The following is a 26,200-nucleotide window of genomic DNA, read 5'->3' on the forward strand; positions in this document are numbered from 1 at the left end:
ATAGACAGTGTTTTCCTTGCGAACACGGGAAGGATTTTAACGGTCTACACGATATAAGAATTGAGTGAAAAAAATCGAAGTGAACGTGGCAGATAATATATGAAAGGTTCTAGGGAGGGGAAGGGGGTTTTGGGTAGATCTCGGCAAATACTTACTTAGATACTCTAAAATAGTCGATAGGGAGAGATATCTAGACTAGGTACAGTGGAGGCCAACAAATACCTATGCATGTCAACTATCAACTTACGGTTAGGGAGGAAGAGATATTCTATTGAAAGAAATGATCCGCTTAAACATTCCGAAATCTAGTATTCGGTAATTTATGTGCTATCTACGGGGCGGCGTATGAAAGTAGAAATTTTAGCTAGAAAATTAGATCCAATATGGTTATAGTTCCTACTGGCGAGTAGACGGGTGACATAGATAATCGATTTCGAATTTAATACGAACCCTTAACGGCTTAGAGGCTTCTACATCCTACCTACAGCCCCTGGACGTGGATTAATGTACATGTCGTCGATATCCCGACTGGACTGGTAATATAACGATTTTGGGTGAGTGATCTTGCATGAATATATATTTCCAGAACGTTAAAATTGCGACGAAGATGGGGCTGCAACTGATAAAATAGTATCACATTTAGAACTGTTTGCTTGCTTCTAACAGCTGTGTTTAGCACGAGGCCAATGACCTACTTATTTGTAAGCAGTTAGTGGCGACACACGACCAAAAGGAAGAAAAGGGACCCCATAAATCACTCGACGTCCGTGCCTGACGACAAAAGTCGTACACTCTACCGAGTTGGCGGCCGCGCAGAGGCACCTCAAATCAACATGGAAGCGACTAGCTGCAACCAACTCGTGCTCAAAACAAATAAAAAATTAAAATTAATAATATTTGTATAACCTTATATGTTCACTAACAAATTCCTAAATACCTTTGGCCTCGGCTTAGAACTCACCGTTGGAGTATGTTGTCCGTAAGCTGTCTTGGGAAAGCACACAACTTCCTCGGCTCAGAAGATTTTCTACTTTCCTCATCACGCGATTTCGGGGCGTCAACGTTGTATGGAGAATCACGAAGAGTTCGGGAGGTCATCCCTTTTCGCGGGACCGGGTCGGATGAGAGGACACGAGAGGCAGTATGAAAATTAATGTCAAGTTGGAATGTTTGGGCCTTGGTTCGCTGCGAAGGCGTTTAATTGAACGGGCTCCAAGTCTTTCAAAATCGCGTGGAGGGGACGTCGGCGTGATGAACGAGGGTTCAAAATCGGAGGACGAACACATACTAAAGCGGGGTTTACCCGGAGGTTGATGCAACTCGACTGGAAAACCCTCGAGACCCTTTGCAGCAACCTTCGTGAGGTGGATAGTAGGCCTGGCGGCTAGTGGACGTTGAAAGCCTCACCAGAACAAACCTATTTGAAACATGCACGCGTTTAGCATCATGACAAGGGACGCAATGAAAAATTCCCCTTTTACAGTCAGTAAAGTAGTCCGTTGGAGGAAGCGGGGCGGGGTGATTTGGGATATTCCAACAGGTGCATTATCTCTCCCTCTGACGTGAGCGGTCCGGAGGTGTCAAGGCGACTATAAGAAGAAGTTAGACCAGACCTCGGGGAAAGCCAGACACGTATTGGTTCTTGGGGTTTTGCATTTGGAAGAATAGCGACCATTTCATTTGGGGCAGTGAGGTGCCGACCCAGTTTGCAAAAAAAAAACCTTTTTCTCGTCATTCAATCCGTTCCCATCTCCTTTTCTCTCGTTTCCACTTCCATCCGCAACACCCAAAGTTTACTAACCACAGCTAAACCCATTTATCTAGTTTCAGTACATCGTTACAGAGGTCGATGAGAGAGTCCCGGTACTTATGCGGAAACAACACACTATTCAACGAAGGGTTTAATAGCCCGTACACAAGAGGGGGGGGGAGGGGTACGGTTCTATGTCACAATCTAGAATTTATAAACACGGGGACGTTAGAAATGGCGGGGATACAAGGCAATTGTAAAGATATGATAGAAACTGTTAGGTCGATTAGTAATAGGGTCCAGTATCCGAAAGTTAGGTGAGACACGTACTCGTTCCTTGTAGAACTCGCTGAGGGTCGATGGACGTTTTCCCCACACTTTGGCTAAAAAGAACCGGGAGTTACCACAGAAAGGAGACATTAAATACCTACCACCCCATAGCGGGGGGGCTTCGAATTAACAAATCACACAACGTGAAGTTAAGGGATTTATTGTAGATCATCCCCAAAGCGAAGGCCTTATTTTACTGTGTCCAATATCGCAGGGGCGGGGGATGTTCAGAGTTAGCTAGGCTCAGCACGATATCATTTTGCAAAAGCGAACTGAACGCTGGGAATAAAGAGGTATAAAAACCTCATTCAAGCGAGTTAGGACAATTAGGAGGTCGAGTCAACACATTTGGTGCCTTGAGAACCAGGAGCCGAGAGTTTTACAAGTTGGGGTGGCTTCATTGACCTTATAAGCGATAGAGGTACGAGTATGGTGTCTCAAGAAAAAAAAACATGTCAGGAGCGAATAGAAAAAAAATAGGTCGAAACGAATGTGGGTCAGTTGTAAAATAGTCTAGACAGGTGAACAAAAATTAAGCTGGACGCACTGTTAGACTCTAGTGTCATTTGTGATTTAATTACTTACGATGGAGACGGCGAGGCGCCGGACAATAGTGGAAAAAAAAAAGGTTACCTACTCTTACGTATCTACAGCCGGTGGTAGATTTATCGCTCTGAACACGGCAGGGATGTCGGTCGGCTGTTTGTTGGGACTCGTGTGGCGCCGTTTTGGGTAAAGTCGCCTCAGGCGCGCCGTACAAATGAATAAAGAGAATTAATACACAATACGGTAGTTAGTAATGAATAATATAAATTGAGTACTTTCACGAGACTAATAATAAAAGGGAAAGGTTACACAGTTAAATGGAAAAAAAAAAAACGTAAGCTGATGTTAATCAACATTTCATGAGAAAAAAAAAAGAGAAAATAAATAAATAGACAAGTTAATTACGGAATCTTTATTTGAGTGGAGATTTGTATTAGTTGATATTGCGAAATGTACGCCAACCTTCGATAAGGAAAAAATATACAAATCAGTTAAATGATCATAATTTGAGAAGGGCTCGCATTTAGATGGTGAAACGTAAAGCATCTGACTAGTATTTTGTAGACCGCTTGAAAAAAAAAATAATATGAAATGAATATTATTCAAACATTTTAAATGCCTTACGAAAGTGGGTAAAAACCGTACTAATATCGGTTTGTCGTTTCGAAGAGACCTATCGATGGTCACTTGAAAATTATTGCAAGCTAAAAGGAACTAATAGACCTTTTCATGATTTACAACGGTCGGGTCATAAATCTTAGAAAGAAAAAAATATCCACCGAGCATTTGCGAGACGATTTGTAGTACATAAAAACGGTTTGTTATCTTTGGATAGCGTGATATTAAGGGGAAACCTAACCGGTGAACATTTTGAAGGAAACAGCTTCGAAAATACAAGCTTTCATACAAAAGGGATCCGTCTATCCTCTTAATATAGAGTTAAACTTCGCAATGGGTGGTGATAACAGATAACAGATATTGTATGCGCTTTTGTACGACGTAGGTTGGGGTCTTTGAGTGCCATTTAAATTCGTTGAACGAAGTTTGGAAACGTTATGCGTGCAGACTTCGGTAGTCTTGGAATGTGTATATTACAAATGGTCGGTAGATAACGGTTTTTCGATACCTAGCAAGCAATATAAAGAGGGAGAAAGTGTGAGATGGTAATAATAATGATGTAAACCGAAGACTAGGGAGATTTGACTTGGTTACGAATCGGGACAGCCGGGATTGTGAGAGAGGGAAGATAATAATTATTTTGTTATGTTTTCGAAAAGGTTTAAATTAAACGTAGTGAGTACAAGCAGGGATACAATACGTTTGCGTACCACGACGAGTTCATTGAACCTACAGTGAACATTACCGGTGATTACTATTACATGTTTTTCGGTGAAATAAATGCAGTGTTCTTGTGAAGTGAATAGTTACAACCATTGGATATAATCTAACTTATTATTTGAATAAAGTGAAAACAGTGATATTATGAGAAAACTACAGCGTGAAATAGTGGAAAAAAATACATATACCATCATGGAAAATATCATACCATCATGGAAAAAAAAAACATACAACCGAGACTTCAGTCAGGTACCCATAGAACTTTGCTTCGACCCTTTGGGGGTGCAACAAAAACTTAGCCATAAATGTGTAGTTAAGAGGAAACACGTCTACTGACGAAGCGCCTAGAATATAAAGCAAAGTTACGAGTTTTGTGACAAATGAAACCGTGTTTCGTCTTAATGAAATCACGAGTGGTAGGAGGCGGCAGATTTATGAATGGCATTGTGCCTTACGTTTTGTTTAAAGGCATTTGAGTTAAGACACGTACAGGGGCGAACTTCGTGGGAAGCAGATAAGCCAAAAATTAACGGAAGATTGGAAAGAAAAAAAAAGGAAAAGACCCATTCTAGAATTTATTTTGCATTTAGGGAAAATAGGAACATCTCCTCTTAGGGAGGTAAGGGGTACGCAACCTTTGGAGTACGAAAAAAAAAATTTGGAAAAGGAAGAAAAATGAGTCAATCTAAACCTATTGTTAGTAATGATTTCACCAACTAAACACCAAAACGTGTTTATCCGCTGTAATCCTTACTAAAGGGAGGCTGTAATGGACCTGTTTGGGGTAAAGGAACGTAAAGATTTTTTTTTTATATAAATTAAAATACGTTCAGAGAATAGGGAGAAACGAACAGACTATGGACATCTCTGGGACATACTAGAAGCTTTATTATAGAAACCTACGTCGGTAATAGGTGTTAACCACGTAATAATTGAAAAGAGGCGTGATGGAGCTCAACGAATCAGATCATTCCCAAAATCAATTAAATAATTTTTCGCCAATCACGGAGACTAAGGGCGGTCTAAAGACACGAAACACTCTAGGTTGATTTACTGTTGAGCTAACCTTGGGATCCGGTCTCACGATGCGTGTAAGGGCACTTGGAGAGCGACGATAAATTTGCATTCTAAGGTAGAAACGAAGCGATACCCAACCATCGATAACGAAACAGGGGGGTGACGGTTTGGCGAAAGAAGATGGTTTTTTAGAATGTTTTGGTCCAGAAGACATATTACGAGGTGATCCTCATAGCGAGAATTGTTTACGATCGCTGAAGTTCTGAGTGCTATTTCAAGTGTTGACAATGGACACGAATTTTAACTTAAGATGGGATGTTTGGCCGAAATTGCCTAATTATATTAACACGGGGGAGATGCAAGTGGGGTAATTAAGAAAAGACATAAAAGTTAATGGGTCACGAAGTCTTTGATTAACGATCAAAATTTTACGACCTTTTTTGCGCGTAAACAAAGTTACGAGGATAATATATTGAAATTCCTGGATGAAGCGAGAAAAGAGTATATGGATTGGGCTAAAACTAGACGCAAAAAAACTGTAAAAACAGGGATGTACTGGGCGTAGATCACCGAAAAGAAAGGACCAGGAATCGAAAAGAAACCCGAAAGGTAGTTTAGCTCATGATGGAAGAGGTGTCACCGACTCGGGTAGTGGACAGCGATGGATTACGAAAAATTACCAGAAGATATGCGGCGGATATCACGAAAAGAGTCAAAACAGGTAGGCGAAATTACAAAAAACGTGTCGAATCAAATTTTGGAACGAATGCCTACGTATGTCATCACCGAGAGGAAGGTATATGTGTCCTGGGATCACCCACGGATCGTGTAGACACCAATCAAATGCTAGAAGGCAGCACACAAGGAAGGATACTGGATTGCGCAAGCGCTGGACATAATAGGTGAAAAGCTTCCGTTAGTTGGGATAATTTATCGATTATATTATCGATATCAATAGCGAATTTCTCGGAAAGATTTCGAAAACAACGATATAGAAATGAGCTACACCTAGTCTATAGGCCGGAGATCAACCAATATTACGGACACAACACGCGTACGAGAAAAAATAATCAAATAATTTTGCGCAATAATCTACATCGCCGAAAATCATTTACGGGAGGGCGCCCGGAAGTCAGGTCACCGAGTACACGCCTGTACCCGTCTCGGCAGGGGGGTAGGTGTCTACCTCAACTCGGGAGGCGGGGGCCAAAAATCCTGAAACGGGGTTATGCAATTCTAAACTTAACGGGAAGTGAAACCTTGAATTCATAAAGGCGAAAGTCGCACAAATTTTAAGTCGATTTATTCGAAAAAACATTATTAAATAGCGTTGTTTGGAGGGAATCAGGGCTTTTTTCGTTTTAACTTGGTAGGAGTCGGTCTTCGAGAACTTAACGTCGCGACAGTTTGGTGTGCTATCTTTAAACTAAACTGATAGAGTTTTAAATATAGTGAAGTTGTGGTTTTAATATTAATTGAAATAATTGAAGTGTTTTAAAATTTAATTAGATTCAACCAAAAAAAAAAGGGTAAACTCATAATTAGACGATACTAAATTCACGGGTTGGAGTCTCTTGGTTCAGACTAATATAGAACGATGAAACTCAACTGCAGTAATGTTTAATAATAACGCGTGTGCCATTAGAGGAGAAAAAAAATAGAGAACCATAATAATTATCAAATGACCTGACGAAAACGGCTAAGACAAAGTTCTAAAAATTTTGTGAAATTGAAGAGACAGCGTACATTGATCAAAAAGAAATAATAATAAAAATCGTGTAGAAACGCGGCGAATGAGTTTACTCGGAGAGTAGAATTTAATAAGAGCTAAATACATCATTCGTAAATCACATGTGGACCTTCTGGTCAAAATTAATAATAATTCATTTCCAATATATAAAACGTAGAGTAAATTGCTCATTTGAATTGGGGGTATAGACAGTGTTTTCCTTGCGAACACGGGAAGGATTTTAACGGTCTACACGATATAAGAATTGAGTGAAAAAAATCGAAGTGAACGTGGCAGATAATATATGAAAGGTTCTAGGGAGGGGAAGGGGGTTTTGGGTAGATCTCGGCAAATACTTACTTAGATACTCTAAAATAGTCGATAGGGAGAGATATCTAGACTAGGTACAGTGGAGGCCAACAAATACCTATGCATGTCAACTATCAACTTACGGTTAGGGAGGAAGAGATATTCTATTGAAAGAAATGATCCGCTTAAACATTCCGAAATCTAGTATTCGGTAATTTATGTGCTATCTACGGGGCGGCGTATGAAAGTAGAAATTTTAGCTAGAAAATTAGATCCAATATGGTTATAGTTCCTACTGGCGAGTAGACGGGTGACATAGATAATCGATTTCGAATTTAATACGAACCCTTAACGGCTTAGAGGCTTCTACATCCTACCTACAGCCCCTGGACGTGGATTAATGTACATGTCGTCGATATCCCGACTGGACTGGTAATATAACGATTTTGGGTGAGTGATCTTGCATGAATATATATTTCCAGAACGTTAAAATTGCGACAAAGATGGGGCTGCAACTGATAAAATAGTATCACATTTAGAACTGTTTGCTTGCTTCTAACAGCTGTGTTTAGCACGAGGCCAATGACCTACTTATTTGTAAGCAGTTAGTGGCGACACACGACCAAAAGGAAGAAAAGGGACCCCATAAATCACTCGACGTCCGTGCCTGACGACAAAAGTCGTACACTCTACCGAGTTGGCGGCCGCGCAGAGGCACCTCAAATCAACATGGAAGCGACTAGCTGCAACCAACTCGTGCTCAAAACAAATAAAAAATTAAAATTAATAATATTTGTATAACCTTATATGTTCACTAACAAATTCCTAAATACCTTTGGCCTCGGCTTAGAACTCACCGTTGGAGTATGTTGTCCGTAAGCTGTCTTGGGAAAGCACACAACTTCCTCGGCTCAGAAGATTTTCTACTTTCCTCATCACGCGATTTCGGGGCGTCAACGTTGTATGGAGAATCACGAAGAGTTCGGGAGGTCATCCCTTTTCGCGGGACCGGGTCGGATGAGAGGACACGAGAGGCAGTATGAAAATTAATGTCAAGTTGGAATGTTTGGGCCTTGGTTCGCTGCGAAGGCGTTTAATTGAACGGGCTCCAAGTCTTTCAAAATCGCGTGGAAGGGACGTCGGCGTGATGAACGAGGGTTCAAAATCGGAGGACGAACACATACTAAAGCGGGGTTTACCCGGAGGTTGATGCAACTCGACTGGAAAACCCTCGAGATCCTTTGCAGCAACCTTCGTGAGGTGGATAGTAGGCCTGGCGGCTAGTGGACGTTGAAAGCCTCACCAGAACAAACCTATTTGAAACATGCACGCGTTTAGCATCATGACAAGGGACGCAATGAAAAATTCCCCTTTTACAGTCAGTAAAGTAGTCCGTTGGAGGAAGCGGGGCGGGGTGATTTGGGATATTCCAACAGGTGCATTATCTCTCCCTCTGACGTGAGCGGTCCGGAGGTGTCAAGGCGACTATAAGAAGAAGTTAGACCAGACCTCGGGGAAAGCCAGACACGTATTGGTTCTTGGGGTTTTGCATTTGGAAGAATAGCGACCATTTCATTTGGGGCAGTGAGGTGCCGACCCAGTTTGCAAAAAAAAAACCTTTTTCTCGTCATTCAATCCGTTCCCATCTCCTTTTCTCTCGTTTCCACTTCCATCCGCAACACCCAAAGTTTACTAACCACAGCTAAACCCATTTATCTAGTTTCAGTACATCGTTACAGAGGTCGATGAGAGAGTCCCGGTACTTATGCGGAAACAACACACTATTCAACGAAGGGTTTAATAGCCCGTACACAAGAGGGGGGGGGGAGGGGTACGGTTCTATGTCACAATCTAGAATTTATAAACACGGGGACGTTAGAAATGGCGGGGATACAAGGCAATTGTAAAGATATGATAGAAACTGTTAGGTCGATTAGTAATAGGGTCCAGTATCCGAAAGTTAGGTGAGACACGTACTCGTTCCTTGTAGAACTCGCTGAGGGTCGATGGACGTTTTCCCCACACTTTGGCTAAAAAGAACCGGGAGTTACCACAGAAAGGAGACATTAAATACCTACCACCCCATAGCGGGGGGGCTTCGAATTAACAAATCACACAACGTGAAGTTAAGGGATTTATTGTAGATCATCCCCAAAGCGAAGGCCTTATTTTACTGTGTCCAATATCGCAGGGGCGGGGGATGTTCAGAGTTAGCTAGGCTCAGCACGATATCATTTTGCAAAAGCGAACTGAACGCTGGGAATAAAGAGGTATAAAAACCTCATTCAAGCGAGTTAGGACAATTAGGAGGTCGAGTCAACACAAGGTCTTAAAGTGGAAAAAAAATAATCCTATATGAAACTTATTTAGCACAAGAACCTTACTTTAAATTTAACCTTTACCAAATTTGTAATTTCATCGAGTTTTATTTTCTTCGTCTTTGATTTTTACTAATTTTATCAAATGTAAATTTAGCATGTTTAATTTCTGCGCAATCTGATATATTTGAAGCTTCATTGTGGTATCTCCATTCCAAAAATGTCTAATAAATACAGCCAAGAAACATTCGCTTATCTTTTACCTTATATATTTGATATGATGACAATGGATGTAAAAAGCTAATCAACTTACAACACTGAACTTTAAAAGAAACAATTTCTTTAATGGACCAGCATTTTTTAAATTGATATTGTTTACTAATGCATTAAGTAACCATTGATTATACGCGTGTAGTTGTATAAATATGTCTATCAGTGTGTGTATGCTTATGATGTATATTGACTGTGTTATACATATGTTATCCCTTTGTTAATGTTATTCTTCCTTATCTACTTTATACATTGTGGATTCTATTTTTATGTGTGTTTTATTTCTCTAATTAATATTGTGAAATTGACTTGCTGACAAACTGCTTTGGCATATTAGCGAGTGTTTGACTGTAATAGAGAATAAAAAAATTAAATTCACCAATATTTTAGTTATGTTATATGCTAAACCAATTTGCGGAATTGAAAAAAATGTTAAATTTACATTAAAAATACTGTTTCTTATGGGTGACAGGACTCTTCAAAGCTATTTTTTTTTATCAAAGTCTACTTAAAATACTTATTGCGTCACGTTTTCAATGTATTTTTTATTACTAATATCAAAAATGATCTCAGGTGACTTGGAGAGTCCTGTCAGAGAAAATTTACCAATATGTTAGCTATATAATAGTTTATTTGCTAAACTCCGACTAAGCTAACGAATAAGTAAAATAAATCAAGACTTTTTTATGACGAATTCATTAGCAGTGCATTTCCCTTCTATGTTACACAATTTAATTTCCTCAGCATTGTGACGTGAAATCAATTGCCTACAGAGGTGCCTGTGAATGCTTTTTCATTTTTATTGTTTGTTAACAAGGTAACATATTTCATTGCACGTGAGCAGTACCGTGCATTGTCAGTTTGGAATGATAAGAACTATATAGATATGTTCACATATTTACGCATGTGCAAGACGTCTTTTATTATGTTCATTTAACATGGTTTCCATTTGAACGATTGTAATTAATAAATCTAGTTATGATTGCGAATAGGATTACAAAATATCAGACACAGATATATGAGTAAATCGGTACCCGCTTTGAGATTCTAACTCGATCGATTCGACCGAAATCCAACCCTAATAATGCATCTATTCCTTCAAAAATGTTGATATGGCTTGGTCAGGGTGTGTCGCAATGGATTGAACATTTTAATTACGAGTAGTTATGTCTTTAGGTGCAGTTATTTAGTGGTAAGTTTATGGTTTAATAATTTACTAAAAATTACAACCCGGCTCACACTACTTTCTCCAAATATTTTTTTGTCGAAACAGTTTAAAGTGATTTGGTGATGGAATCAGCTTTGGTAGATGAAAACTGTTTATATTTTTTAATGGGACTATCGCACAAGAGTCTCAACTGCTCCCAACCGTTTGGAGCCAGTGAGACTATGCCACCCCCAATTGGGGAATGTTATGAGGCTGAAGGTAGTCGGAAGGGAAAAGAGATGGGAAAGAGGAAGGTGGGTGGAATGCCTGGCTCACCAAACACGTCTAAAGCCATTTCAAGCAACGTTTCAATTCTGAATAGTGGTCTTACACCAGGGCGATACTGAGAGTATCTTCCGCTCTTGAACGTGCCACTAATATACTGTATATTATTTTTAATTTATAAATTGTAAAATAACACATTTAAAAAAAAATTACTTGCGCACGCCGGGATTTCAACACCGATCTTCGGCTTGGTAGTCGATAACCTTACCCCTCGATCAGTTTTTTCAACCTTTGAATAAATGGTAGGAAAAGCTTTGCAAGTCTTATGTGACTAAGGTTCACTGTTCAAGGGTTTTGTCTACAACAAGAATACTGTTAATATGCGAATAATAAGTAAATAAAATGCGAATACATTACTGCTTGAATAGTTACATTTTTGGCGAACTCCGGGACTGAGACCTCCGGCATTAAACTACCGAATAGTATGTTAGCTTATGTTTGTTGATATGCACACAGTGATATTATAATTACTGGGCATCTAACTGCTATTAATTTGGTTGTGAGCTAAAACAAACTAATGCTATTAATGTACGATTCACGAGATCGAAACTGAAAAGTAACTCACCACTCTCTAAGTTTTCGTCATACCCCGGTCTACCACTGGGCCCGTGGGACTCGAGACCTCTGCAGTACTGCCGGTCAGGGTTCATGGCGTACACGTCAGAGTCCCTGTCTGGTTGCACGTCATTGTAGAGGTCTAGGGAACGGTATAGACGATCGGTCAGGAAACAGTTGTCGGAGGGACCGCGGGTATACCTAGGATTCATTAAAAAAAGCATTAGTTGTTGAAAAAAAATGGATGGGATGTAACCACGAGGTTAACCAAATATTTGAAGATCGGTCAATGTAAGATGAGTTATAATTGTCAGTCCATGAATGAATGAGTATTTTTCTTTTACTGCGGTGCAAGTTCGATAGGAGCAGTTAGGTTAGGCAAGTTAGGTTGGAGAGGTCAAAGGATCAAATTCAACCAGTATATCCCGATCCGCCACACAGTAAATCGGCAGACGCATCAGCTGCCAAGACCTAGACAAACCTCACCCCATGAACCGAATGTACCTCACCAAACGTAGCGAACCACTTGGGGTGACAAATGGCAGAGGTGTTGATTTTCTAATTCATGGTTTCTGGTTACCCATACCCGCCTCTTAAATTGATATTCCATTTTTCTTTAGTTTCTAATTGCTGATGATCATGACTCTAATTTACATTGCAAACTAGGTTCCTCCACTCCTCGTGGTTCTGTGCCTCTTGAAGAGCTGCCATGATACTCGATCACTCCAACCCTTGAGCGACCTTTCTCTTTTTCTTCTACTTTCAGCTTTACCAGTAACCATGAGTTTCTCCAGGTTGGAGTCTTCAATTTGGCCAGCAACTTGTCCCAATTGAAAATTGCCGAAGTCAGACCATTGAGAGCCTATTGTGGATGCGCAGTTCTTCCAGAATAGATTAGTGCCCCTGATTGTTCACGTAATCTTAAGCATTTTTCTCCAGCTCCACATTTAGATTAGAACACAATTCTTTTCGCTGGGTCTAAGATTATTGTCCAAGTTGCCACACTGAATGTAATATGACATTCCATTAAATATTCAAGAAACAATAAAGATATGTCGAAATATCTGATTGGCTTGATGCTCGAAATTAGGAAACGAAATATTACCTGAAGCTGTACGATTTGCAGTCTATATGTGCATCACTGAAGCAAATCCTCTCACACTCATTGACATCACGAACCTGCAGAGCCTTCCTAACTATGCCGTGGCTAAACCTAAAGCCGGAACCTGATCGGGAAGAGCATTCTGAAATCAAAAAGACAACCATCAGCACTTCCAGGGTCATAGCTTCCAATTGAAAAATCTACATAACGGTGATATAGGGATTGTGACTAACCGACGTGTTTATTGTATCCATGATATTCCTGATCATCTCCGTAATCTGGTCTGTCCCTATCTATGTTAGGTCCATATCCTTCATTTGGAGTTAATCCATGAAGTTGGTGTCCATGGCTTCCATAGCCAAAGCCACCTCCATAGCTGTGGTGCGCTGATCCTTCCCATTTATCGTGATGCTGATGATGTTGACTAGTGTGTCCCAAGCTGTTGTAATTGAAATCGTGTTCGTGATTTCTGTGGTCATCGTATCCATGATCGTAATGCGTCACGCCTCTGGAAGGATAATGGCTTGCATTTGGAAGGTAATGTGGTTTATTATTGTAAGCGTCGTTCAGACCCCAATAGTTGTAACTTGATCCATATTCTTTATTATGTTTTTCGATTTCGTAATGGTGGTCTGCTCCATATCCGTAAGATCCACCATACTGTCCCCACGCCTTTCTATCATTGCCGCCTCCTCCTGATGCAATGTCGTACGGTACAAAGTGCCTGTTCCACCGCTTGTCTCCCCCGTAACCCCCTCGATCGTTCTCGTACCCTGACCCCCCTTGATGATGCTGCCATCCTTTTTGGTTCCATTGGTGATTGCTGTTGTATCTTTCATCTCCTGAACTTGCGTAGTAGTGTCCTACATCATTGGTTGGTCTTTCGTTATATCCTGGATATCTTCCATCATTGCCAGGTCCGCCGATGCCTGGTAAAGGTCTTGGATAAATCGGATGAGCTCCGCACCCGCTGCATTCCCACCTTCTGTGATTGCTTTGATGTCCACTGCTACTTTCACTTCCATAATATCCTTCCTGATGGAAACCTCCTCCGGGAGGTCTCCATGGAGGTCTCGGGTGGCCAGGATATTTTTGAAAGCTGGGCCAGAGACTGCAGTCAGGAGCAGAGTTTCTGTCGAGTTCATAGAAGTCGTAATCCCTGTCTTCTACGAAGTCTTTTCTGACATCAAGATGAGAAACAGGTGTGGCTGTCATTTCACATACTCCTTTTCCTCTGTTTGATGGATCCAATCTAGAAACAGAATTTAATGTTATTAATTGGAGATTAGGTGAGATTTAAAGTGGATGATGCAACACAGAAAGACACACAAAAAGATCTAGAATGAGTCAAAACTGTGCCGAAAAGGAATCAATATTTTTGCAGCTCCACAACTCCACACAAGATTTGCTTAAGTATGTCCAAATAGGGAAAATTGTCAAAAACTATCAATCCTGACAATTTTACCCATTCAACACAATAACATTTTCCGACTAACGACGATTCAATAGAATCAAAATGGAATAATTTGTAATAATCTCGATAACGTCAACTAAATGCCCTAATAAAGGCAAAACATGAAACAATGATATGACCCTGGTAGATGGTATATTGAAAGTGCCTACTGTTATGTGTTGAGTTCAGAGACGGGCAACTTTTATCTTGTTTCGACTTGAAAATAATGAATTATCCTATTCAGGCTAAACAAATATGTTTTTTTTTCAAAATTACATCTAAAAATTAAAACACATTTTTGGTTAAAATCCATCCGTCTTGCTTCTATCCAGTTTTAACACTATTTAAGTCATATTTTAAACAGCCGAATTGATACAAAATTTTTTTTTTTCACAATTTACGTTGGATGTGTCGTTAAAAATAGAAAATAGCTTTTATCTAGAAATTCTAAACTGAAAAATAAAATTAAGACATCCAAGAGCGTTATTATTTTTTTGTTTACGTATCACAATGCTTACATTTTTTGAAAAATTTAAAGTGGATCAAATAATGTTGCAGTTAGGCTCTGTAAGTATTTAAGTACTTTTTTCAGATTTAATATTCTTTTAAATGACGTGAACTAAAATAAAAGTCGACTGAGGTAATAATTTTAAATTATAAAAAAATAATATCAACAATTTTATCACACCACGACAGTTAGTCAATGATAACGAATAACCCAATATTCAACTCCTCCATATTTTTAACATTATTTCATCCGATAAAACTTTTATTATATACTCGTATATTACTACGAACCTCCTTGATTTAAAAAACGAACTCGAAAGTCATTAAAAATTAAATTCCCTTTTGACGATAGATTTTTTTATATTCTAGAACTAAAGGTTGACGACCAACTCGCGTAGTGTGTGGATACATTGCACAAGCGTGTAACAATCATAATAGTAGTGAATAATGGCAGCTAATTGTAGAAGGGGTAACTGTTGGCGATGAAACTAAGCCACGGACGCGCAGGACGGAAGAAGTGAAGTTTGATAAGCATCTCCGTGTCTATTGTCTCGGTATACCCGCGCGGAGTGCCCTCAATAGATGCTGGTATATCTGCGATTGTTATTATTGTGTATTATTAGCGTTTTTGAATCAATTTTTAAGTAACGTAAGATATCGATTTGAGAGGCTGGGGTCTATTTACTTACTCTACCAAGTGCTTAGTGAGAAGTGGATTTTTGGTATTTTATTTTTTATGAGAATACCCCACAAGGGTCCTAATTACTCCAGACCATCTGAAACCAGTGAGACTATGACTTCACCAATTGGGGTATGTTTTGACGATGAAGGCGGAGGGGAAGGAAATAGTGAAGAGAAAAGTAAGGAAGTGCGTGGTTGCTCAGATTTGGTCACCAAATACGGCTATAGCCATTTCAAGCAACGAGTCAGTCCTAAATGTTACACATGGGCTCTATTATAATCTTACATTAAATATCGTTTTTATTTAATTATTTGTGAATGAAAATAAATTAATTAAATAAACTATACTTGCGCACGCTGGGGTTTGAACCTGTTACCTCCGGATCGCTAGTTGAGAGCCTTACCCCTCGAGTACGAAGGCAGTCATTTGCACCTTGGACTAGTTATCAAATAAACTGTTGTAAGAGTGGTAGATATTACCCCGGTGAAAGACCAACATTCAGAATCGAAACGTAGCTTGAAATGGTTCAGGCTTTTATAGCAGATCAGATTAGCCAGATACTTCCCAATGTTCCTCTTCCTTATTTCCTTTCCTTCCTTACTCCCTTGCAGCATACACCTAATTGAGGATGCCATTGGCCTCCTGGGGGCAAAATTGATATGCCTAATTTTCGATTTCAATCAATCTCTCAGGCGTTGAAAACTAAGATTCCCTAGTTATGTTTAAACACAAATCACTTCTGGTAATAAATTATTCAGTTTTTAGCTTTTTCTAAAAATAATGACGTTTTTTTATCGTAAACGTGGAAGAAATAATATCAATTTGTAAAACAAACAATGGACGAAAGGTAATCCATTACGAATTAACTTGTGCGATCATAAAGATAGCCATCTTCGGCATTGAAATTCTAAGTGTTTTTGTTAAGCCCGTTGTTATTAAATAGTAAAAAAGTATTTAAACGAAGTTCCCTGATTTGAGATTTGTGCTTGAACACGTTGATGTTCGTGGTACAATCAACTTGCATGAGCTCATACACGGATACTGGTACAGTCAGTAGATTAGTGGAAAAAATAGTATACTATTTGCAACTAGGATCTCGTGAATGAGTGTCCAAATTTGTGAGTGTCTATTTGGCACAACAAAATATTAATTTTTATGAAATAAGATATGAAAATTTTACATCTAAATAAAATTGGTGTACAGGGTATTAAGAATGTACTTGACTTACTTTCACAAGTGATTTCTGACATTATTTGGAGTAAAAAATGTGAACGTCATTTTGGTCTCCGGTAAAATTTTCGATGTGTTTTTTTTAACTCCAAATAATTTCAGAAATCACTGGATAAAGTATTGGTATTAAGTCAAGTGCGTCCATTAAAACCCTGTAAAATTTGCCTTCCCCTATTACATAATTTGAATTAATGGCCTTGAAGATCCTTACATAAAATTATTAAGTCTAGTATTAAATCAAAGATCTGTTTAAAAAAAAAACAGTAAAAACTGTCCAAAGAAGCAAAGCTAACAGTCCACAATGGAGTGCTATTACCTACCTTGATATATGGCAGTGAGGCATGGAGCTGGCAGAGGAAGGATTAAAGTAAACTGAATGCTGTAGAAATGAGGTCCCTGAGAAGAATGTGTAGTAAAACCACGTGTGAGAAATGCGGAGATCCGCAAATAATGCAAAGCTGATGATGTAAGCGTAATGAGTAAGATTAAGGACGGGATGCTCAGATGATTTGGGCATTAAGAGCGAATGAACGAAGAAAGGAGTGTAAGGAGAATATATGACGCAAATGCGATTGGTAAAAGAAGTCCGAGAGGCCCGAGGAAGATATGGCACGATTAAGTAAATCAGACACTAGAGTCGGGCCATGTTAAGAGTCAGAATAATAGAAGAGTATGTAAGAATGGTAATGATGCAATGAGTTTATGTTAAGACAGAGCTCTTTGGTGGACCTTCCTCTCAGCCTACCCCTGCGGGGAAGCGGCGTGATGGTTAATTAGTTAGAGAGATAGAATTTTAAAACATTAGAATTTAAAACATGTACTTCATGTTCGAGTACCCATATCGATAGAAAAATGCGAAAAATTCAAAATACCAAAAAAATAAAACTTGTTTCTTAGTACATCAGGATTTTAACCCGATGTCTACATGTTGACAACAATGGATCTAGCGACATAATGGGGGTTAAGCATTTTAGGTTTCAAATTAAGGCGATGCACTACGTCGAGTAATATTTTAAATTGAACCGTTATCAATAACAACCCTTACGTAGATGGCGATAAGGTTTAAATTCCCGCTTAACACCATCCGACTGTTTTGATTTATCCAAGAAAAAAACATGGCCAAAAAGTGCCTTTTATTTTATTTTGTGGATGTTCAGGAATAAATATTTTTTTTTTCGATCATTTTATAAATAACTTAATTTGCCACATTATACAATAAAATCATAACAGAAAATGAGTTTGTAAGTAGGAGATTTTGAACTTTCAAGCAGTTTTCATAGGCCTTATATATAATTTTTTTTCTGGGCTTATAAAAAGACTTATATAAAAAATACTCGATTATTTCAAAGGTCAAGATGTATTCTACTGGCAGTATTTAATTAAAGCATTTGAAACATTTCTAGGCGACCAAATTTTCAAACCAAAAACACATGATTTTGCATTACTACGTATGGCATCGCCTTAAGTAGGACAGAGAATTTTTAGAACAGAATCTAACCTTTCATGCTAGCATTTTAAATGTTGCTAATTATCAAATGCAATTCTCGAGAAAATCCAAAATCCATACTGCATTTCTCAAACGAATACAAATGATTTACAATCATTCTTCCAACTTCTTTAAACTATAAGATTTCACCTTCTAAAAAAGAAGGACATACAAAAAACCGAAAGTTTTTCTTTACCGTATTCACTGCCTTTACCAACACTTTTGATTTCATCTCAGAAGTTAGATCATTGTTGCTGGCCCTAGCATTGTACTTTTCCCAACAATAGGAACCTCGACTTATTGGATGTATGGTTTACAGGTATTCGTGTTTTATTACCTGTTAAAACAACAATCTTAGCTGGTTCTTCGATGAGCAACTATTGTTTACAACAAATATGATTCCGCAAGAGACCGCCATTGTATGCTAATAATTGCTGAAGATTTGCATTGTCTCATTCTTATAACGTTGTACTTCGCACATTTTTTCTCTCAGGACCTTAGAATAAGGCAGAATGGTCGAAAATCTAAGGTTATAGAGATAAAACAGAGAACTGATGATCGTGATAAGCACAATATCAATGGACCTAATTGACGTCCTTGTGGCACGCCATTATTCGAACTTTACAAGGGTTCTGATCATAAGGAAATTCAGTATCTGTATTTATCACTCTAAAGCAATATAAACGACATTTTGAAATAAAAAGTTATATAAACACTAACTTATTGTTAAATTAGCAGTATGATGTCCTTTAATGATTGTTTTATTATTTAAAGACGATTGTGTGCGCCATAATTTTATTTTAAAACCTGTGAAACACATTAAAAAGTAAATAATACTACAAAATCTAAAGGAACCATGAAACATAACAAAACAATAAAAAATTAAAAGGTAACGGTGGCAATTGGGAATCAAACCCAGGACCACTGTATTACCGATTGGTTTGAGGCGTTCTTTCAGTAAGACAGAGATTTCGTGTTCGATTCACAATTGCGACTGTTACCTTTTGTCTGCCTTTTTCTGTTTCATGTTTCGTTTAGATTTATTAGTATTACTAATTCTTCAATGAAAAATACATAAACGAGTGTTTCAATTCCAGCCTTCAAGCCTGTGACAGACCACGCGATAAGCACGCTGCACTCTCGTGGCCCATTCCCAATGGGATTAGCGATATGCTGAAATATGCCAAGCCATGATGCGTGTAACGTAGTCAGCCCTATCAAGATTTATGTGTTCAGTAGAAATTTATTTCTCACCCGGAAACATTACTCATACATGAGGGTATTTTTAAGAAAATGAAGCAGAGCTAGTTCTGGTAAGGAAAAGGGTATGAGGGGTAGCTAGGAATCTAGGAATCAGTGTGTTCAGGAGTGAAGAACGTATGAATTTATCCCTGCCGCTAGTCTCTCTTGACCTACACGAGAGACCAGTTGGAGAAGTAAAACGGTCTTCCCAAACCAGCATCTCCCGATTTGGAACCCAACGCAGCTGGTGGGCAGCCACACCCTGAAAACATCCCACTGGATGTACCCGGGCAACCCTGCTTAGTTACCAAACGTAGCGAACCACTTCAGGTGACCTATGGCAGAGGTGTAATCGGTACCCAAACCTGCCTCAAAAATTAATAATAGTGAGTAAAATAAGTTACCTATAGTTGAAAGTTTCACAGTCGAATCTTCGCTCTTCTGCGCAGCTTCTCTGGCAGTCCTCCAGCCTCTCGCAGGGGACTATTCCCAGGATCATTCTGTCCTGGACCCGCTTTCCAGCCAGGACTCTTCTGTAGCATGCTACAAGAAAGGAATACAAAATAAGTAAGCATACTGAAATATTCAGGATATCCGGAGATGAATAACTATCATCCTGGTCAACATATTAATTATAGATCATGGTATTAATAATAATAATAAAACATTTTTTCGTGAATAGACTATTAATTCTTTACATGTTTTTACAGCGTATTTGGTTAAATAAATGGGTTACTGCTCATATGTACATTCCGGACCTGAAATGCAGCTGGTTTTTAACAGTGCCTTCAAATAAAATTTAAATTCAAATTAAATAACAAAATCACTGACAGAAGCAGGTATCCCTTTCTACAGGTATATATTTGATCAATTATGATGTTGTGCGACTGACAGTGCGGTTATTAAATATAAGTTTCAGAGTTTTTGAAACTTTTGAAGACATAAATACTTTTTGTTCGAAATATTCAGTATGATATGCCGATAGAGGATACGCCAGAAATCAATTAAAAGCATCGTCCAAGATACCAGACCATCGTAAAAGAGTCTTTCCCAATTGAAAAAGTAAATGAAATTAAGTACCTGGGTGTGATACTAGATTCAAAACTAACTTTCGCAGCAAATTTTGAATATGTGCTAAAGAAGGTATCTAAAAAAGTCAATTTTCTTAGAAGATTAAGAAATAAACTAAATGGAAACACTACAGAGCTGATTTATAAAACATAGTTGAATAAAAATATAGTTGCTCCACATTTAGATTATTGCTCTACTGTGTTGTATTTGGCCAATGAAGTAAACTTGAACAAGCTAGATGTTATACAGAATAGAGCTATGAGATGTATACTAGGAAAAGGAAAATACGCAAACATAGATCAAATGAGAGAATAGCTAAATTGGATTTCTATAAAAAAGAGACTATTATTTAATGTGTTAATTTTTGTACATAAAATCATGAACAACCAAATGCCAAAATATTTTAAGGATGAAATTGTTTTTAATAGAGATGTTCATAATTACGAAACCAGAAATGTAAATAGGATTAGATTGCCACATATGAAAAAAACAAAATCACAGAACTGCCTAATGTACAAAGGACTAAAAATGTATGATGAAATGCCTGAAAGTCTGAAGAATGAATGTATTTAAAAAGAAATGTTATATTTATTGTAAAAATATGTAAAATTACAAAATGAAATATGATCTTGTTTATATTAGTTTATATTCAAATGTATAAACTAACTCAATAAATAATAAAAAATAAAAAAAAATAAAAAATTAGCAAATAAATGATTAAGCAGTCAAAATAGCAAAATAAAGAAATCAGTTGTATTCTGGTCTTCCCATCAATGCTCAAGTTTGGATGAAGCTATTGATAGATCCCGCAATGATTTATTGGAGTATTACACAATACTAGCCAATCCGGAGGTCCTACTATGCCTTGATGCAAAGAGCATCTCATGTTCCTTGTCTACAATCCAAAATCGTGGTTCCATCAACTTTCTTCCAAAAAATTTTTCTCTTAAATTATTCGAATGTGAATTGGAAAAAGGTCATTCTTCCGTTCCATCTAATATTTTTAACATTTACGTACTTTGGACTGAAGGTGCTAAATTTGGTCTAGAAGTGGGAATTTTGTATCTCACATTTTTTGGTTGTCCCTCTCTAAACATTTTTATTCTTCTGTTTTATTTATTCTAGCTTAAAATTGCTTTCCCTTCACCAAACATCCCATCTCTTCTAAACCTGAACTCTATTCTATTTTTCTTTATTGAAATACTATCCGACGTTTACCTGGCGTTGCTGGGCTTATCCTTAGACATACGAGTATATCATCGCGGACTTTTCTGTAGACCATTTTAATATATTTATTTATTTATTATTGGATAATTTGCATAGCGCCGCTTTTGTGAGATATCACCTCAGGGGCATTAATTTTGATGCATCTCATCAGGTTTAGCCAACGTTTGCAATGTAGTGCCCGAAAATATATTTTTACGAATTTATAAATATAACATGCATGTATCATATTTGTAAGCCTTTCAGAAGAAATTTTCTAAATGATTGTGCAAACCCTATCAAAATCCATTGGGAAGTTTAGAAGAACTAAGCGCACAAGAAGACAGACGCGGATAGCGACTTTATTTTATACTATTTAGTGTTTAGAGATGTCCAATCCAATAATATAAATATGCACGAGGTCAATAAATTCATAATCTACATCACAATTGTAGTCGATGTAGAGGTGAAGCTTTTATGATTTGAGCTTTCGTTTATGATTATTTTAGGTCAAATTCGAAAAACATCGGTCGCTAGGGGGTTAATATTAGCATATCTTTTAAAATGCGACCTGGCTGAAAAAATGTTTTTTGGGGTTCTGCATGTGATGCAGATTTTTCACCAGTTTGCCGACACCGTGTACATTATAAAGTCGTCTTCCATTCCTCAATTCATTCAAGTGATGGCCAAGAACAAATAACAAAAGATAAGAGAAAATAAAGTATTTAAGTTATAATGTATTAATTATTTATAAACAATGATGAGAAAAAAAACTAAAATAAAATAAATTAATAAATTCAGAGATAAAACAAAACCTTTGGAAACAAGTTTTTTCCGGGGCATGTTATTTATTGAAACCAGTACAAAAAACTTGCATACATTACGTCATTTAATCTTGCATACATTACGTCATTTTATCTTGCATACATTACGTCATTTAAACGTGCATATATTACGTTATTTAAACTTGCAAACATTACTTAATTTAAAATTGTAATTGAACAAATTGTATTTGGGGCATTTTTCAAGGATTTTCCATTATTTTGTCCACTTCAACAAAATATGCATAAAAACCTGGTTTACATGACAAAAGGTGGAAATTCAACGATTTTTTAAAGAGGAACAGAAAAATGCTAATATTGAGGTCGTGGAATTACGTAATAGGTGTAATAATTTATGTACATAATACCGAGGTACTTCCCAGTGCCCGAGAAGAATTAGATGTGCAAAAGCATTTGTTATAATAATATATATCTATTATATGCCATAAATTTGACAGCTGATGCACTATAATTATTGTACAGTTAAAAATTATATCAATTAAATAATTTCATATTTAAACTAAAATAAATTTTTCAAAAATTCATTCCTTCGTTTCTATTTTTTTTGTAAAACCGCACAAGAGTTTCAACTGCTCCCAACCGTCTGGATCCAGTGAGACTATAGCATCCCAAGTTAGAGTGTGTTGTGAGGCTTAAGGTAGCGGCGAGGGGAAGGAAAGGAGTATCTGGCTATTCTGGTCACCAAACACGACCAAAGCCATTTCAAGCAACGTTTCACTTCTGAATAGTGGTCTTACTCCTAAGCGATACTGAGAGTATCTTTCACTCTTGAACGTGCCGTAAATATCCTATATATATTTTTTTAAATTAGTAATTTTTAAAAATAAAAAAATAATCAAAAAAAATTTATTTGATTTGATTTTGGATTTGAACCCGCGACCTTCGAATGGCTGGTCGAAAGTCTTACCCCTAGACCACGGAGGCCGCCACTCTAATATTTTGATAATCGTATACAATTGTTATCCCTTTCTCACTAGCGACAATGCAGAGGCGAAAGCAAGACGAAAGAGTAATCGTAATTTATTTTTGTCAACGAGGCAACAAAGACAATTTAGTGTTTCTCAGTGACGTTTCGCAAGGAAATTACAGTCAGAAGTCATATATGAAATATGCACCAATACACACGTTCTCAAGCGTGTGTATTTGGGTCAAATCTAATATAGCGACCTATGTGTAATTTCTCGATGTAATAATCTAATTTTGAAAACTCAGCGATGAATTTTGAGTTTCGTCCCGGTTTCGTGCCGGGTCTCAATTCAAAACATGCTCCACAATACACCCACACAAAAAAGAAGGATATTTTTATTAAATTAAGTTGGAAAATAAAATTTAAAAAATTATAAACCAGTGAAAAACGGATTTTTTAACTCTAAAACATCTATTTTTACTAATAGATGATTTTTTTTTTGGTTTGACTGAGAGAATTGATCCTTCCTCCCCAGGGACTGGAGTTACTTCACTAACAACTATTGGTTACGACCGGCATTTATTTCTTTTATTAACTGCTGTAATGATTGCCAAGTTCAGATTAATTTGCATATGTTCGCGTGTGTATCGGTGATTGCCACCAAAATTTTACAGAATGCATTGTCATAGATATTGAGTCTATTTGCAGAGTTTCAGCTCTATCGGATGTCGGAAAGTGAGTCAATTTCCACTTTCAAGATTTACATTCATTCATTCACAACAACAGAATTGAAATTCTGATAGCTATTTTTAAAATGATTATTATTTTTATGCTTCCGATTTTGTTGTCCGGGTTAAATCTTCCCCATAGGAAAAACTAAACCCTTCCACTCACTTTTCCACAAATGATCAGCTAGTCAATCAACACTATGCAAGTGCATTATATAAGTAAAATAAATACAAAACAATACAAGAACAACAGCACGTCAACTCACCAGAGATCAAATGGGAAAAAAAAATTCACCGACTCCAGATATTTTCATATCAGAGGGTTCGGCTCGGTAGTACTTCTAACAGGGCCTATAAATCCTACTGATCCCTCAACATAAATATTTAAAAAATCTTTCGTTATCCTACATGTATTCAAAATGACCGACTTTTGCATCTTTATATATAAATTTTTTGATAGATCTAATACGCCTAAATTTTTAATGAGAGAGCTAGGTATAATGCCAGTAGCCGAAATAACGAATGGTAATATTTTTATAGTCTGAGAATGCCAAATTCTTTTTATTTCGTTTCCTAAATCTGTGTATTTTCTAATTTTTTCATTAACAGATTTTTGAACGTTACAGGAATTTGGAATAGCGACATCAATGATATAAGTTATTTTTTTAATTTTGTCATGTAAAACTATATCGGGTCTATTATGACTAATCGTTCGGTCTGTTAGTATAGTTTTATCATAATATATTTTATAAAATTCGTTTTCTAAAAATGAATTTGGTTCGTATTCATAGTATGGTACTATATTACGGCAGTCAATCAAGTTATGTTTAATTACCAAATTTTGGTGAATTATTTTTAAAACTTGATTGTGCCTAAATGTATACTCGGACGGTGCTAATATAGAACATCCAGATATAATATGTTCTATAGTTTCCGGAAAAGCCAAACATTTTCTACACAAATCATCAATTTGATTTGTATCTTTGATTATATGCTTTCTATAATTTTTAGTATTAATGACTCTATCCTGAATGGCAAGCATAAATCCTTCTATTTCTGCGCTCAACTCTCCAATACTCAACCATTTGTTTGACGAAAATTTGTCAACATATGTTTGGTTGAGATAATTGAAGTGTTTTGCGTGTAAAATTTTATTTGACCAGGAATCTAATAATTCCTGGTTGGGATTTATAAAAATGTTGGCATTCTCATCGTATAAATTTAAAGGTGTAATATTTCTATCTGCCTTGCAAATTATTTTGTGCATTTCTGAGCTATGAGCTTTCCTATGGAAAAAGGTTCTTAGCATTTCTACCTGATTATGTTTTAAAGAAGTTATTTTGACTATACCTCTACCTCCTAAATTTCTAGGTAAATTAATTCGTTCTATAGCTGAATTTGGATGATGGCAATTAAACTTTGTTAGCGTAGTTCTAATTAATCTTTCTAAGTTATCTAAATCTGTATTAGACCATTTAATTATGCCAAATGAGTACGTTAATAGAGGTATTGCCCAAGTATTTATTGCTTTTACTAAATTTTTAGCAGATAGATTGCATTTTAAAATTTTCCTGATCCTAGTTTGAAATTTAATCCTAATATCATTTTTAATACTAGTATGGTCTAATCTATTTGATTGTGGGTATCCTAAATATTTATAAACCTCATCCCTTTTCATACTAGTAATTTGAAAATTTCTAAATATACTCTCGTCCCCATCTACAATTTTGCCTTTCTCTATATGGATCGTTCTACATTTATCTAAACCAAAAGTCATTTTGATATCATCCGAAAAGTTTTTAACTACCTCAATCATTTTCTCTAAATTTTGTTCAGAATTCGAAAATAATTTTATGTCATCCATAAATAATAAATGCGAAATTGTACTACTCTCCCCTGTATTACCCTTAACTTTTATTCCAAACTTGCTTTTAATTAACATTTTAGATAGAGGATTCAATGCTAAGCAAAACCAAAGAGGACTCAATGAGTCTCCTTGAAAAATTCCTCTTTTAATTGAAATGCCCGGTATTACTATTTTCTTACCTTTTAAATTGATAAGTAAATTGGTATTCCAAAAGGACATAATATTT

General features: G+C 37.0%; 1 protein-coding gene across 2 annotated transcripts in view; it reads right to left on the reverse strand.

Moving 5' to 3' along the window:
- The window catches only part of LOC149410688 (uncharacterized), a 115,100-nt gene that overhangs the window by 31,249 nt on the left and 57,651 nt on the right, over positions 1-26,200 (reverse strand). For both annotated transcript variants that reach the window (XM_089648114.1, XM_089648112.1), the window contains exons 5-8: positions 19,761-19,899; positions 12,990-14,008; positions 12,760-12,898; positions 11,665-11,855 (exon numbers count right to left, since the gene is read on the reverse strand). In XM_089648114.1, the coding sequence (XP_089504240.1) occupies positions 11,665-11,855; positions 12,760-12,898; positions 12,990-14,008; positions 19,761-19,899 (1,488 nt within the window). The remainder of the gene's footprint in view (positions 1-11,664; positions 11,856-12,759; positions 12,899-12,989; positions 14,009-19,760; positions 19,900-26,200) is intronic.

This window comes from Hesperophylax consimilis, chromosome 27, assembly GCF_061612785.1.
Source record: "Hesperophylax consimilis isolate HC1 chromosome 27, BYU_Hcon_1.0, whole genome shotgun sequence".
Taxonomy (NCBI): domain Eukaryota; kingdom Metazoa; phylum Arthropoda; class Insecta; order Trichoptera; family Limnephilidae; genus Hesperophylax; species Hesperophylax consimilis.